General features: G+C 42.0%; 1 protein-coding gene across 2 annotated transcripts in view; it reads left to right on the forward strand.

Moving 5' to 3' along the window:
- Nucleotides 1-15,015, forward strand: part of NTPCR (nucleoside-triphosphatase, cancer-related) — a 28,610-nt gene that overhangs the window by 8,447 nt on the left and 5,148 nt on the right. Inside the window, exon 4 of one of the 2 annotated variants that reach the window (XM_032137277.2) lies at nucleotides 11,374-11,583. The exons of the other annotated variant lie outside the window; for it this stretch is intronic. Coding sequence (XP_031993168.1) covers nucleotides 11,374-11,583 — 210 coding nt within the window. The remainder of the gene's footprint in view (nucleotides 1-11,373; nucleotides 11,584-15,015) is intronic. 2 annotated transcript variants of the gene reach the window in all.

Consider the following 15,015-nt stretch of genomic DNA (forward strand, 5'->3'; position numbering starts at 1 on the left):
GACATGTACATTCCATGTAGAAAAAGTTCCTAGCAGGGGATTTGATACGGTTTGGCTCTGTGTCCCCACCCAAATCTCATCTCGAATTGTAATCCCCATGTGTGGAGGGAGGGACTTGAAGGGAGGTGATTGGATCATGGAGGTGGTTTCCCCCATGCTGTTCTCCCAATAGTGAGGGTTTTCAAAATGGCATTTCCCTGCTCTCTGTCTCTCTGCTGCCACCCTTCTGTTTTTTTTTTTTTTTTGAGACAGAGTCTCGCTTTGTTGCCCAGGCTGGAGTGCAGTGGTGTGATCTCAGCTCACTGCAAGCTCCACCTCCTGGGTTCACACCATTCTCCTGCCTCAGCCTCCCAACTAGCTGGGACTATAGGTGCCCGCCACCATGCCCAGCTAATTTTTTGTATTTTTAGTAGAGACAGGGTTTCACCGTGTTAGCCAGGATGGTCTGGATCTCCTGACCTTGTGATCCACCCACCTCGGCCTCCCAAAGTGTTGGGATTACAGGTGTGAGCCACCGCGCCCGGCCCCTTGCTTCCCTTCTGCCTTCCACCATGATTGTAAGTTTCCTGAGGCCTCCACAACCATGCGGAACTGTGAGTCAATTACGCCTCTTTTGTTTATAAATTATCCAGTCTCAGGTAGTTGTAGTGGTGTGAAAATGGACTAATGCAGGATTCTTACCCAGTCAGGGTCATGGATTTCTTTTCTGGAGCAGAAATTTTTCTCCCATCATACGTATTTTATGGGAATGAAGAAAGGGGAAAGAACTAGTGTTTTGTCTTTATACTAAAGAAAAAAATGAAAAGAATATTAATTAAAATAATTAGGCAACAAAACTGGGAAGTATAAACACACCATTTTTGATACTGGCAATGAAAACAACGAAATAAACTGGAAGTGTTAGAAACCCTTTATAAAGGGGCACAGTGTTAGTTCATAGTGCTGGGATCTATGAAAACACAAATTCTGATAATAAGAAATATCCATTGTGTGTAAGAAATTTCAATATGTATGAGTGAAAGATAGTTTGAGGGTTGTGTGTGTGTGTGTTTTAATACTACAAAAAAATAAGAAAAAAGTACTTCTCTAATTAGGCCAAGCAGAGCTATGCCTATTTGCAGGTGGGGAAGTAAGGATGTGGCTGGGACTGGCTGCAGCAGCTCATGCCTGTAATCCCAGCTCTTTGGGAGTCTGAGGTGTGTAGATAACTTCAGGCCAGGAGTTTGAGACCAGCCTGGCCAATATGGTGAAACCCAGTATCTACTAAAAACAAAAAAATCAGCTGGGTATGGTGGCATACACCTATGGTCCCAGCTACTCAGGAGGCTGAGGCAGGAGAATCGCTTGAACCCAGGAAGCAGAGGTGGCAGTGAGCTAAGATGGCACCATTGCATTCCAGCCTGGGTGACAGAGCAAGACTCTGTCTCAAAAAAAAAAAAAAAAAGTGTGGCTGAGAGCTGAAGAGCAGCTCCAGGCGAGGAAGAGGCTCAGGAGGCCCAGGCACAACCCAGGTCCACCTTGCAAAGCTGCTCTGGTTAATGTTTCTTTTTTCTTTTTTCTTTCTCTTTTCCTTTTTTTTTTTTTTTCGAGACAGAGTCTTGCTCTGTCACCCAGGCTAGAGTGCAGTGGCGCCATCTCAGCTTACTGCAACCTCCACCTCCTGGGTTCAAGCGATTCTTGTACCTCAGCCTCCTGAGTAGCTGGGATTACAGGCACCTGCCACTGCGCCTGGCTAATTTTTGTATTTTTAGTAGAGACGGGGTTTCACCATCTTGGCCAGGCTGGTCTCAAACTCCTGACCTCGTGATCCACCCGCCTTGGCCTCCCAAAGTGCTGGGATTACAGGCGTGAGCCACTGTGCCTAACCTGGTTACCTTTCCTTAGGCAGGAATGGAGCCTGAGCATCATGATCGCTCGTGAGAAATACAGAAAAGTAGAGTGTGTGTGGTAAGTGTTCTAGACTCGGGAAGGTTTTTGGAAAGCCTCTAGTAGGGTTGACTGTTAATTTTTTTCATTCCACGAGTTAACTCTTTCCTTATTTGTTAACATTTGTTATTTTCCTGAGTATTCAAGTTCTAGATATTCATGGTTAAAAAAATCATAAAAAATGTAAAATAAAAATAAAACACAATGTGAATAACTCATAATCTTATCACTAAGTTAGCCAATGTTAGCTTATTTTGTTTCTGCCCCTTTTCTATACCTGGTTTATTTATTCAGTCATTCAAGATCAGGAAAAATGTTATGTATAGTTTCATAGGCTTGGTGTGTTTCCCTTAATATGATTGAGGGACATGGGAATGGTCTCACAACACGCTGATCTTCAAAGCTGGGAGATTTTAGTGGTGTCATCCTATTTCATGGTATGAGTTTTCATCTTTGATTTAACTATTACTCCCGCAGTGTTGGGCATTCAGGTTCCGTATCACCATTGTAAGTAACCTTGCAACAAAGCACCCTTTATACATGAGACTCTTTCTCTAGCCATGATTTTTTCCCTGGGGAGGGTCTAAAAGGTGAAGTCTGAGCTTGTGGGGTGTGAACCTTCAAGGTCTTGATGGTGCTGCGTTGACTTTGTGTCCCACTGCCAGGGTGTGAGTGTGCTTATCTTGCTGCACTTTGCCAGCCCCGAGCACTCTGGTTATTTTCAGCACACTGCTTTGATTTGATTTGCATTTTTCAGTTACTAATGGGATTAAGTGTTTTTCAGTTGTTCATTAAGTTTTCCTTAATTTAAGTTGTTCATCCGTTGCTCTTCCCATTTATTTTCTTTGGGCTTAAATAGATCTTTTATAAAGCACATAGCCTTCTTATATTATTGATTCTGTTTTTCTCAGTTTAGCACTTCACTTTGGTGATTGTTTTCCCTTCAACATAGAGAAAAGTCTGTCCCTATTCCAAATTGATATAAAACTTTACCTATATATTTTTCTGCATGCTTTTTTAAAACATTTATGTTTTCAATCCATTTGGATTTATCTTGAGTATAATATGCTAGCTATGAGATTCTCAACTGATTTTCTTCCAGATATTTAGCCAGTTTACTAAAACTGTTTGTTAAATAACCCATTTCTAATTAGTTTTTTATGCTTAATTAATTATATTAAAACTACGTGTGCTTGTGTGTGTAGTGTTTTCAGAGTTATCTGTTCTCTTCCATTGATCCGTTTGATCCTTCCATCAGTACCATAGTATTTTAATTGCCATGGTAATCGTTTTTATTTTTCTTCTTCAAAAAATGGCCTTGTTCAGAAACTGTAGTAATGGTGGCACTAGTAGTAGTAAACTATTATTGAGTGCAAACTACCTGCCAGGCATGAACTCATTTAATCCTCAGAACACTATCACTATATTCCTGTTTTACAGATGAGGAAACTGAGGCGTAGAGTGAAAAGTTACTTGCCCAGGGACACACTGATTGTGTAAGTGGTAGAGCTGGAGCGAACTATAGAATCAAGACTTTACTATCCATTAAAAAAAATGTCTTATATGGAGTGACTGGAACTATAGCTGTTTTGACATAAAGGGTATCTTAATTTTTCAGATAATCTTAATTCTCCACAGCGAAAAACATGTTTCTCTTTCTCCATTTATTTCTTTAAAATTTTTATTGGTGAGGTTATTCATAGGGCTCTCCTATTTTCTGGTGCTACTGGAATTAGGATTGTTTTTTCTGTTTTCTAGTGATCAAGGCTGATAAGATAATGCTGGCCTTTTTCACAATGGCCTTTTTGACAGCTACCCTGAATGCTTTATTAAAATTTGATGCAATGTAAGATGTAACATTTTATTGATTTTCAACATATCTCCTACTCACACAAAATGGAGACAATAGATTATAATGTTTTAAAGAACAAAGGACATCTACTCAAAGCCCTGTTTTCCAGGTGAACAGTATCAGTTTTTACAAAGATCTGTGAAGGGAAGAGTAAGCTACAATCAGAACACCCAGGGAAAACCAACATAGTTTGAACCTTGTATTTTCCTGTTTTGATTAAAATAAGGCTTTAAAGTATATTTGTTTTTGAAAGCAGGATCTACTTTTGATTCTGAAACAGGCTCTGCTTTGGAAAATCTTAGAAACTTCCTTTGAAGGTGAGAGGACTCCTGCCTAGGGAAAAGTATTTTGTTTTTGTTTTTTTAGACTCTTGACCTGGAAGTGTTCCTTAGTGTTTCAGGCCACTTGGCTTTAGAAAGAATGCAGAAAAACCAAGTTCTAGTCAGGATCCATTCGTGAAAGATTGACAAGCTCCTCAGCATTGCCAGAATTCCCGTCATTGCTGTTAGCAAATGTGGCATTTGATTCTTTGTTCTCTCTCAGCTTCTGTTTCTCTACCTCATGTATTACAAGTACGTAATGCAGGATCAGCCAGGGAAATTAAAAGCTATCTAGTGCAAACAGAAAATCAGCTTTTAAATTGTCAGTAAGGACATTCCTGCAGTGAATCAGCGTAGGAAAATGAAGTGAAAATTCAGCATGAGGTTGACTCTGCAGTTCATTTTGCAAGATTTGTCATGGCAAATCTTCATAATTTCTATTGAGCAGAGACTGAGACTTTATTATTTCTGATCGTTGGTGAGATTCTGTGGATTTAGATGCTAAGCAGGCTTTTGCCCTGGGTGATGACACCTTCATGTCTTTCTTCTTGCAGTCCACTCTCAAGAAACACAGAAAAGTTGCATGCTTCTTAAGTCACACGTCCCTTAAGCTGGACTGGGGTTGAGTTTGTGTAAACTGTTGCCGTTTTTCCTTTTCCTCGCTCACTTTGTCCCATTTCCAGCATTTCCTTCTGTCTCGCCTCCTGTGCATATCAGTCTAAAACCACACTCCATTAGGAGGAAGTTCATACGGGGTGAGTTGGTTGTTTTCTTGAATCTGGTACTGAGAAAGTACATATGTGTGTGTTTTCTTTTTTTGATAATTTTTTAAATTTCATTTGGATAAAAATTTACTCTTAGAGAAAGTTGTAAGAGTAAGAATAGTGCAAGAACACCTGTATACTCTCATTATCCAGAGTCACCTATGTTTATCATTTGCCTTGTTTGCTTATTCTCTCTCTCCCTCTCTGTGTGTATGTGTATGTGTGTGTTTGTGTGTGTGTATAAATATATAAGCTGGAAGGGGGTGACTATTAGAGAATACGTTGCAATCATCAAGGTACTTTACTCCTAAATGTTCAGTATATTTTTCCTAAAAATAAGGATGTGCTTTTACATATCAATACAGTTATCAACCTCTGTAAATCTTACATTGAAAAAATAATCTATCGTTAGTGTTCTAGTTTCATCAGTTGACTTAATATTCTTTGTAACATTTCTTTTCCTTCAGATGTTACACTTAGTCGTCACATCTCCATAGCCTCCGTTAATGTGGAACATTTCCACAGTCGTTCTTTGTCTTCCAGGACATTGACATTTGTAAAGAATATAGTTCCAATTTGAAAGAACATTCCTCTTTTGGAGTTCTTCTGATGTTTCCTCATGACCAAATTCAGCTGGAATACTCCATAAGTGATGATGCATCCTTCTCGAGTATCTCATCTGGAGGTGTGTGATGTTTAGTGATATTAATTTTGATTACCTGATCAAGGAATTGTCCTATTTCTCCACTGTATAGTTACTATTTTTGTCTTTGACACTAATGAGCAGTGATTGGGGAGATAGTGTGAGACCATGCACATCCTCCTCCTCAGATTTCCCCTAGCCAATTCTAATTTTATCTAAACTTTATTAGATCATCTTAAGATAAAAATAATTTTCTCTTGAGCCCTTAATTGGCAAGCAGATTTAAATACTCTCTTTTGAAATACTTTCTCTAGCCAGGTGAGCAGTAATTAACAAACATAAAATTACTATACATTGAAGCTGAACTAAAAAAAAAAAAAGCCATAATGGCTAAGCTTTTTTCCACTCTAAGCTGTACTTCTCTTTATTTGTATCTGGTTACCTCCCCATTAGAAAAGCCATCACCATTTTATTATAGCAAAAACAATCAGTTCTTTCTCCTCAGGCAGTTTCTAATGAAAAGGGTATCAGGTATCAGAGATACTAAACATTTACCAAATGCTTAAATATTGATGAAAATTTTTACTAAGCAAGTGAAAATTTTTTTTTATTTGGCTTTTGTAAACACTGTCAGGTGATAAAGAAATGGCAGGAAGGTGGACATATTAGGATACCTGGTCATAGCTCTTCCACCGTCTGCTCGGGGGTGTGCTCCTGGTAGAGGAGAGAAGTCCTTTTGCTTTCTATCATATCTGCCTACTGCAGTGGGCCATTCCCTATCCATACTTGATGAAATGATTTTGGTGGTATTATTCTCAGACCCTAAAGATGAGTTCTTTTCGAGTAATTTAGAGCAATATGATTATTCCAAATAAATTGAGGTTTTATGCCTATGCCTCTGTAGATCCCTAAACACCAGAGTGCTATTCCTTCTTATTGGAGAGGAAAGCAGTTTCTTCATGGTTAGGTCAGTTTCCTAGATGCTATTCTTTATTTCAGAATCAAAGTGTGGAGGCGTATTGCACACAGGGTGTGGAAGAGAGCTTTGAAGTCAGGTGATCTCTGGTTTGACTCCAGCTCTGTCACTGTGTTCTCAGTGATTTTTGAGTAAATCCCTTAATGTCTAATTTCCTTTCCTCATCTGTGAAACAGATGCTGTTACCTGCTATGTGAAGTTGCTGGGAGGACCGAATGTAATGCTTGTAAAGTGCCTTGGCCCCTGGCTCCTAGGAGGTGCTCAGCAGAGCAATAGCTGTGATTATTTTCTTGAGGAGTTAATTGAGGTGATGGATGGCGGTACTTGGAGAGGAGCCTCCCATCACAATTTGGTGTGTGTTTGCCAGGGAGCTGGGGTCCAGGGTGGGATAGTCATCTGTTATGGAGTCCCAGGAGCCCAAATGTCCAGGCCAGTCCCAAGTGCTCAGAGCATGAGCAGGACAAGGAGTACTGGGCTCTCCATCTCACTGGACTGACTGTCAGCCAGTAGGTGTTGTTTCAGTCCCAAGATAGCTTGGAAAACCCCATGGCTACCATTCAAGCGCTGTTCGGTCAGGTGACCATGTGGGTGAGCCCGTGTGAGTCCCGAGAGGCCGTTTAGGACATCCAGGAAGAGCCTCAAGGCTAGTCTGTCTGTGTGCTGGCGTGAGGATCTCTGGCATGTCCAGGGGAGCAGCTTCTGCCCAGAGTATGCCTGACTGGGGAAGGGCTGGGCTACCAGGCGCCGTCGGGCAGTCTAGACACCTTGTCCTGGCTATGCCCTGGAGACTCACAGTCCATATGCCACCAGACAGCAAAGGGATTATGAAACTTGAAGGCTTGGAATAAACACACATAAAATATGACCGGAGCCCTGCATTTTTAGCTAGTAACTTCAGTGGGTGAGGAACTGTGGGCTGGCTCAGAGATGGCTGCTGTTACCACCATTTGCCTTTCTGCTTCCCTAGAACTTGCTGCTGTTTGGGGGAAGGGCTATAGTTTTGCTGCCTAACTTCTGATAGACACTCCTTATTCACTTTCATGACTTTCAATACTTGCTGTCCCAGATGGATAAGCTCAGGAGCTAGTCTAGTCTGTATGTCTGATATTAAAATAAAACAATCCAAACAGTTCTCCTAAAATTAACATTAATACCACTGGAAATATTTATTATGCAAATAATTCAGAATAAGGCAAAGACCACTTGCATTAGCTTGCTCTCAGTTTGATATTTTGGTTAAATGAAATTATTTTATATTTATATGTTCTTTGTATTTTTAAAAGTACATATAAAAATAAACAAAGGACCCCAAAAAAATCACACTATTTTCAAGTCTCTTATATAACTGGTACGAAGATAGTTGTTGCTCTAATCTCTCTGGAAAGCAAACTAGCTGAGTGTAACCAAAGTTATAAAATTATTCAGTAGCTTCTCTTATCGCTGGCTGGTCAATTTTAGGACTCTATCTAAGGAAATATCTTCTCTCCCGGAACAGAAGAACTAAAAGTACGCTTCATGGCTGAACATTTATAATCAGCTGAAGTGGAAGCCTGTGAGGAGTGTGGCCAGGAAGGCTAGTGTGCTATATAGGACTGAGGTGGTGGCCCTAGGAAGCAATGCTCCTCTGAGGAGAGGCTGTGAGGGGAGGAAAGGGTGCTCCCCAGATGGTGTGCACACCCCAGATGGTGTGTACATCGTGATTCTGACCATGTGGCTGAGAGCCACCTACAGTTTTTACACACTCCTTACTCCAGCAGCTGCAGGTGGAGTTTCTCTGGGACCTCATTAGGACTCTCCGCACACGGGGGGTTGGGGAGGGGTTCCTGACCATCTTCAAACCTGGGCCCCTATTCTAAGTCTGCGTCTCTATCAATTTAGAAAAATGTAAAGGGGGTGAATGTTTGTTTACTTACTTATTTCTTTGTTTCCCTCTAAAGTTGCTTGAATTTATATAGAAATAAAGCCATGTTAAACATTATAGTGGTTCTTTTTTTAAGACCTTGAGTGTATGATCTTGTACTATTTAGAAAAGCAAGCTGAGTGTCTACATGCTTCGGAGTGGCTCAGCAGCTGACATCTTTCTCTCAACTGAGTATGAATAACTTGCATTTTTAATTAAAAATCACAGATTTATTTTTGAGATTCCTGAAGTTCCTGGATTATAAAATTCCCCAATTCTGGACAGATTGAGGATTTTATGTAAGCTAAGGTTTTAAAATGAGGATTTCCAATTGCTAGAAAGTAATGTATATATGTGTGTCCAAATTCTTTTGTGCTGAAAGTTAAATAAATGTCGATGAGCTTTCACTTATGAATGTTCTAGAGGATTGCAGGAAGGCTGGTTGTTGAAGAGCCACACACTTTCTACCTGTACGTGTGTATTTACACATGGCCACTTGCATTTTACTACCCTCATGTATATAGTCAAATAAATACATGTGCATGTGTACACACGTTCTTTCATATCACGTCTTGTCTGATTTGGCACCTTCTAAAACTGTCATTTTGAGGTGCCAGAATAAGTTTTATTTTGGCTTTTAGATGACAGCCTCTAGAGGAATGACATCCACAATTACTCATCGTCTCTGGGGGCAGCAAAATGTCCACAGCACTTGGGAACAGTGGGGTCAGTTGGAGTGGTATGCTCCCAGGAAGACAGAAACCTTCTTGTACAATAGTCTGTTTTTATTATCATAGACGGGTGGTTGATAGCTGTTTTATTTCTCCCAAATATGGCTTTCGTTTTGGAGGAAAAACTTGGAATAAGTAGTGAGTTACTTCATAGATGCTCTGCCCTTCTCCCCAACCCCACCAGTGGAGGGTGACATTGCCCCTTCAGCTCCCCACTTCTCAGCTCTGTCATAGATGCTCTGCCCTTCTCCCCGACCCCACCAGTGGAGGGTGACATTGTCCCTTCAGCTCCCCACTTCTCAGCTCTGTCATAGATGCTCTGCCCTTCTTCCCGACCCCACCAGTGGAGAGTGACATTGCCCCTTCAGCTCCCCACTTCTCAGCTCTGTCATAGATGCTCTGCCCTTCTCCCTGACCCCACCAGTGGAGGGTAACATTGCCCCTTTCAGCTCCCCACTTCTCAGCTCTGGGACATCGGTGAGTTCCCCAGGAAGGAAGCGGATGAGGACAACCATGTACCTGCCCTAAGTGGGGAGACCAGGCATGTGTACAGATAAACTTAATAGAGAGGCAAAAATGAAGCGTGTCAGAAACACGGAAGTGTGGAGATTGTTCAGACCTCTCTTGGGTGATTACAGCGGACTCCTTCTTGATCTTTTAGCTAATGAGTGGAAAAATATTTCATAAGTATACAATATACAGTAGGAAAATAGAGTACTGCTTACTTAAAAGTCTGAAAAACACTGCTCTACTGCTTCCGTGCAATCACAACTGGGGTTTAGACACCCACTGTCTTATCTTGTCTATTGCAAAAGGAGTCTAACATGTGTTTCTGACTCCACAGCCAGCAGTCTTTCTAGCACAACTTGTGATCCTCCCTCGATTAGACTCTTTTGGCTGTGGGAGAAGATTCCCACCTCTGTGTGTGCCATCGAAGGCCTTTAGGATATGGGCCCGCAGCCCTGTCTGTCACTGGCTGCCCCTGGTTGCCACTGATCCCTACCACCAGCCACACTGTACCATAGGCTGCTTTGGCTTTTGGAATTTGAACAAAATCTAGCTTAACTCAGACATGCCCTCTGGGACTGTATTGCTGTCATCATTTAAGGAATCAGAACTGTAGTGAAGAGTACTTGGTAAATCAGCTTTACATACAGTTTTCAAAATAAACCATGTATACAAACATATATAAGGTGTATTTGTCATTCACCATTCATTGAAGTGTTTATTACATGTTCTGTTGTGTCCCTCCCAGGGAAGAGTCAACCAAAGTCCTATCAGCTTTCTCTAGGAAGGCTTTCTATAGAGGACATGTGTGTTAGTTATATGTTGCTGTGGAACAAGTTATCTCAAAATTTAGCAGCTTAAAACAACGAACACATTATTGTACACAGTATCTGAGGATCAGGAATCCAGGTACAGCTTAGCTGGGGTTCTGAGGTTGCAGTCAAGCTGTTGGCTGGGGCTGTGGTCATTGAGGCTTGGCTGGGAGGGCCCTGCCTCTAAGCTTGCTCATGTGGTTGCTGGCAGGTTCATTTCCTCTTGGCTGTTGGCATGAGGCCTCAGTGCCTCACCACATGGACCTCACTGTCAGCTGCCTGAGTATCTTCACAGCATAGCACTTCTCTTCCCCCAGAGCGAGTGATTCGAGAGCGGGGATCCAAAACAGAGATCAAGCTTTAAATTTATATACAACCAGAAAATAAGTGGCACCCAAATACCTTAGGTTTAAAAGAAATGAGACAGCAAGCGTGGGAGCCTTTGTTGATACTGATGGCCTCTTTTTTCCATTTTGAGCCATATGAGATTCCCTACGGGCTGGAGGGGAGATAACTGCTCTAGGCAGATGCTTGTGTATTTCATGATCTGGTCCATAAGCATTGTTGGAAAAATTAAAAGGAAATGAGTCTTGGCTAAAGGGGAAAAAAAGTAAGTACAATTGCATCCTTTAGATCTCAGATTCTCTTTCTCATGACTTTATTCCAATTTATGTCCATTACTTCCTTGAACAACCCACTGGTAACAGGCATGGCTGCCAGCTTCCAGGAGTCCTAATGATTCCCAGCTCCTGGGACTCACCGTTGTGCAGTCCCCTCCCGCACAGTACCAGGGGTGGTCTGTGGGATGCTGTCACTTTTCGAAATCCAGTAAAAAGGTTTCTGTCTTTTTTACCTCATTGGTGAGTGATTGGGGAGTGGGACCCATGGGCCCTTTGATTAATGTGACTCTGGTGTCCCAGTGAAAGTCTTTGTCATTCTCAGGCCGACTGCAGCAGTGGCCCAGGGCAAAGAGTGTGCGTCATCGATGAGATTGGGAAGATGGAGCTCTTCAGTCAGCCTTTCATTCAAGCTGTTCGTCAGACGCTGTCTACCCCAGGAACTATAATCCTTGGCACAATCCCAGTTCCTAAAGGAAAGCCACTGGCTCTCGTAGAAGAAATCAGAAACAGAAAGGACGTGAAGGTGTTTAATGTGAGTACAGCCAGTCCTCCATAATCTGTGGAAATGGGGCAGATGATCTAAAATAGCAGATGGCTCTAAAATATATCTTTGGTTTTGAGTTACCATTTTTTCCCTCCCATGCTGAAATATAGGTGAGTCTAATTTTCTAGAAATGTATAGAACTTAAATTATACCTCTACTTGATGAAAAAACAAACTCGCTTATGGGGGAGCCTCCTGACAATCCCAGTTGTTCTGGCTGCTTTTTTCTTCCATCTCCCCCACCAGACACTAGGACCTCTCTGGCATCAGAATTGCCTGAGCTAAGGTGCTTGTTCTAAGCTTGTCTCTTCTCAGATTAAAAGGCGCCAGGTTGGGATACAGAGGCAAATATTTTTTGTTTTGGTTTAAAGGTTTCCCTTTTAAAGCTGACCCACTTCTGCATGTGGGGAGAAGAGGCTGTGGATGTATTTGGAGGCACAGCTTCCAGGTGCTGAAGAGCAGCACTGTCCAGTTGAACTTCCCATAGTGAGGGAAATGTACTCTCTACATTGCTTAGAACAGTAGCGACTAGCCGCATCTGGCTATTTATGTTTAATAAATTTAATCATATTTAAATTGAATTATTTAATCATATAAAAAATCAAATTTAAATTGAATTAAACATTCGGTTTCTCAGTCACACTGGCCACATCTGAGGTGCTCCGTGGCCTCACGTGGCTGCTGCATTCACCAGTGCATCTGTAGGGTCTGCTACTCAATGTGAGGCTTGCAGAATGGCAGCACAGGCATCACCTGGGAGTGGGCCTTGCCCTGGTCCAAGGAGTCAAACTCTGGGGGATGGGCCCCGTGATCTGTTTTGGCAAGTTCTCATTTGGTTTTTAGGTCCCCTGCACTTTGAGAAGCACTGCTATAGATCACATGTGAGAGATGAGGGGCTAGGGCTTGTTGACCAGTGGCAGCGTCTGAGCCAGTCATAAGGGACTCATGGCATTCCTGGCACTTTGTCTAAATTCTTGCCTTTCTTTCCCTGTTGTCCCTCTGTTTTCCTTTCAGTCAGATATTGCCTCTCCCCCACCCCTGCCCTTAGTTTCTTTGAGTCAGTGATAGCTGTGCTCTTGGCTGAGCTCTGCTCACACACCTCATTCCCCATCCCCAGTTTAAAAGCCCCCTGGCCCTGCAAGTGCCAAGTGAACAAGTCAGGCAGGCAGGACCACTCCTATCAGGGGGAGTGGAGAGTGAGTACCTGTGAGCACCTTCCATCATGATCATTTTAATCACTGAGTAAAATGTCACCTTGGCCCACTGGCTCAAGTGGCTGTATCCACATGTTGTCACCAAAGAATCCTGAAGTGTGGCAGTAAACAGCCATTAGGGTTAGACCAGCCAGACTTGGAAAAATGTGTGCACTTCTTCCTTGATTTATTTATTCATTAATTTGGTCAATAGCGATTGAGCACCTACTGTATGCTAGGTGTCATTCTAAGTCTTGGGATACTGTGGTGAACGATACTGACCAACTCCCTGCTCTCATGGAGCTTACATTCTAGTGGAAAAGCTGAATACCAAAAATGTAAACAGACAAGCAATTTCAGATACTGATGAAGGCAAAAATAAATAAACTAGGCAATGTGGTAGTTGGGGGCAGGAGTAGAAGGGTGATCAGGGAAGGTCTCTTCAAGGAGGTGACATTTGAGAGCCCTGAACGGTCTGTGGGGTTCTTGTTATCTCAACAGAGTTTCATGTTGTCTTCTCTTACTTTACATTTTTGGTTGTGATTATAGAGTTTCCATGGAAATTGAGGCGATGAATAGTGAAAGATCATGAAAGAAAATTTGTTTTGAGGTCAGGTAGCTTCTAGGCTGAAAGACTGAGAAATTGCTAGTGTTAGACTCCAGGGATTGGCTAGCTCTACAAACTAATCTAATCTAACAGTCCTAAGGAAGAACTGAAGGGAGCTGACTGTGATGCCCAGAAATAAACTTTGTGTCTTAGGATCATACCACATTTCTTCCTCTCTCTGAGACTCAAAATTATTCTCCAGGCAAGATAATCATTGCTTCTAATGATCTGTAAATAAAACAATTAGCTTTGAGTTAATTAAGTAAGAGGTAGGGGCTGACATACCCTGTTATTTTTTTTTTCGTTGTTGCTTTGGGGTTTGTGTGGTCCTTCTGTTTCAGTTTTATTTTATTTTTTATTTACCTTATTTTTTTGAGGGGGAGGGACAGAGTCTTGCTGTGTTGCCCAGAGTAATCTGTGCTGGGATTACAGGTGTGAACCACTGTGCCTGGCCTTTTCCAGTTTTATAAATCAGGGACCTCATTTCTTTTTCTGAGACAAGGTTAGTCTCTGTCGCCCATGCTGGAGTGCAGTGGCATGCTCTTGGCTCACTGCATCCTCTGCCTCCTAGGCTGAAGTCATCCTCCACCTCAGCCTCCCAAAAATCTGGGACTACAGGCATGTGCCACCACACCTGGCTCATTTTTGCATTTTTTGTAGAGATGGGGTTTTACCATGTTGCCCAGGGTGATCTTGAATTCATAAAATGAAACAATCTGCCTGCCTCAGCCTCTCAAAGTGTTGGGATTACAGGCATAAGCCACTGTGCCTGGCCAAGAACCTCATTTTCTTCATCTGCAAACTTAGGGGTTGGATTAGATATATTTTTGGGTTCTTTCCATTGCTCACATGCAATGAAGTATCCGAATCCATTTTTAAGAGTGCCCTTCACGTTCAGTACTTAGTCCATGGTTTAGGCACATGTGAGGCATGATCTCTGCCCTCAAGAAAAACAGACCAGGGGGCAATCAAAATCTAGGGGCAGGGAAGGGAGAGATCTGTGTGAGCAGTGGTAGTGGGGAGAGGTGTCCAAACGAAGGGGTTCTTGAGTGAGCTCTTGAAGGAGGAAATGGGAAAAAGAAGGGAGAACATTCCAGGTAAGGCAATGAGCTATGAAAAGGGGTCAGAGTCAGCCTCCCCTTGCTACCAGGTGAACATGCATAGTGTGAAGATGAGTCTGAGCTCACGATATGGGGGAAATATACCACACGAATTAGTAATATTATCTAGACTTATTCTTCATAATGTTGGGTGAACAGAGTACTTTCCAATGAACATGCATAGTGTGAAGATGAGACTGAGCTCATCATATGGGGGAAATATGCCACACAAATTAGTAATATTATCTAGACTTATTCTTCATAATGTTGGGTGAACAGAGTACTTTCCAAAAACACCTCAGAACTCTTCCAGTTTTAGACAAGATAGAGTAGACACACTTGTGTTTATTTTTCCTGCTAATTGCAGCCAAAAACCTTGGATGTTATTTATAATACAAGTATAAGAAGACCTGAAAAGTGAAGAGAAAAAGGCAGACTGGCTAGGAACCTAAGGACCTAAGAACCACACAACAGACACAACTGAAAATCATTTGTCATGCCAAGAATCAGGAATACCTAAA

The sequence above is a fragment of the Hylobates moloch genome, unplaced genomic scaffold (genome assembly GCF_009828535.3).
Source record: "Hylobates moloch isolate HMO894 unplaced genomic scaffold, HMol_V3 SCAFFOLD_18, whole genome shotgun sequence".
NCBI lineage: Eukaryota > Metazoa > Chordata > Mammalia > Primates > Hylobatidae > Hylobates > Hylobates moloch.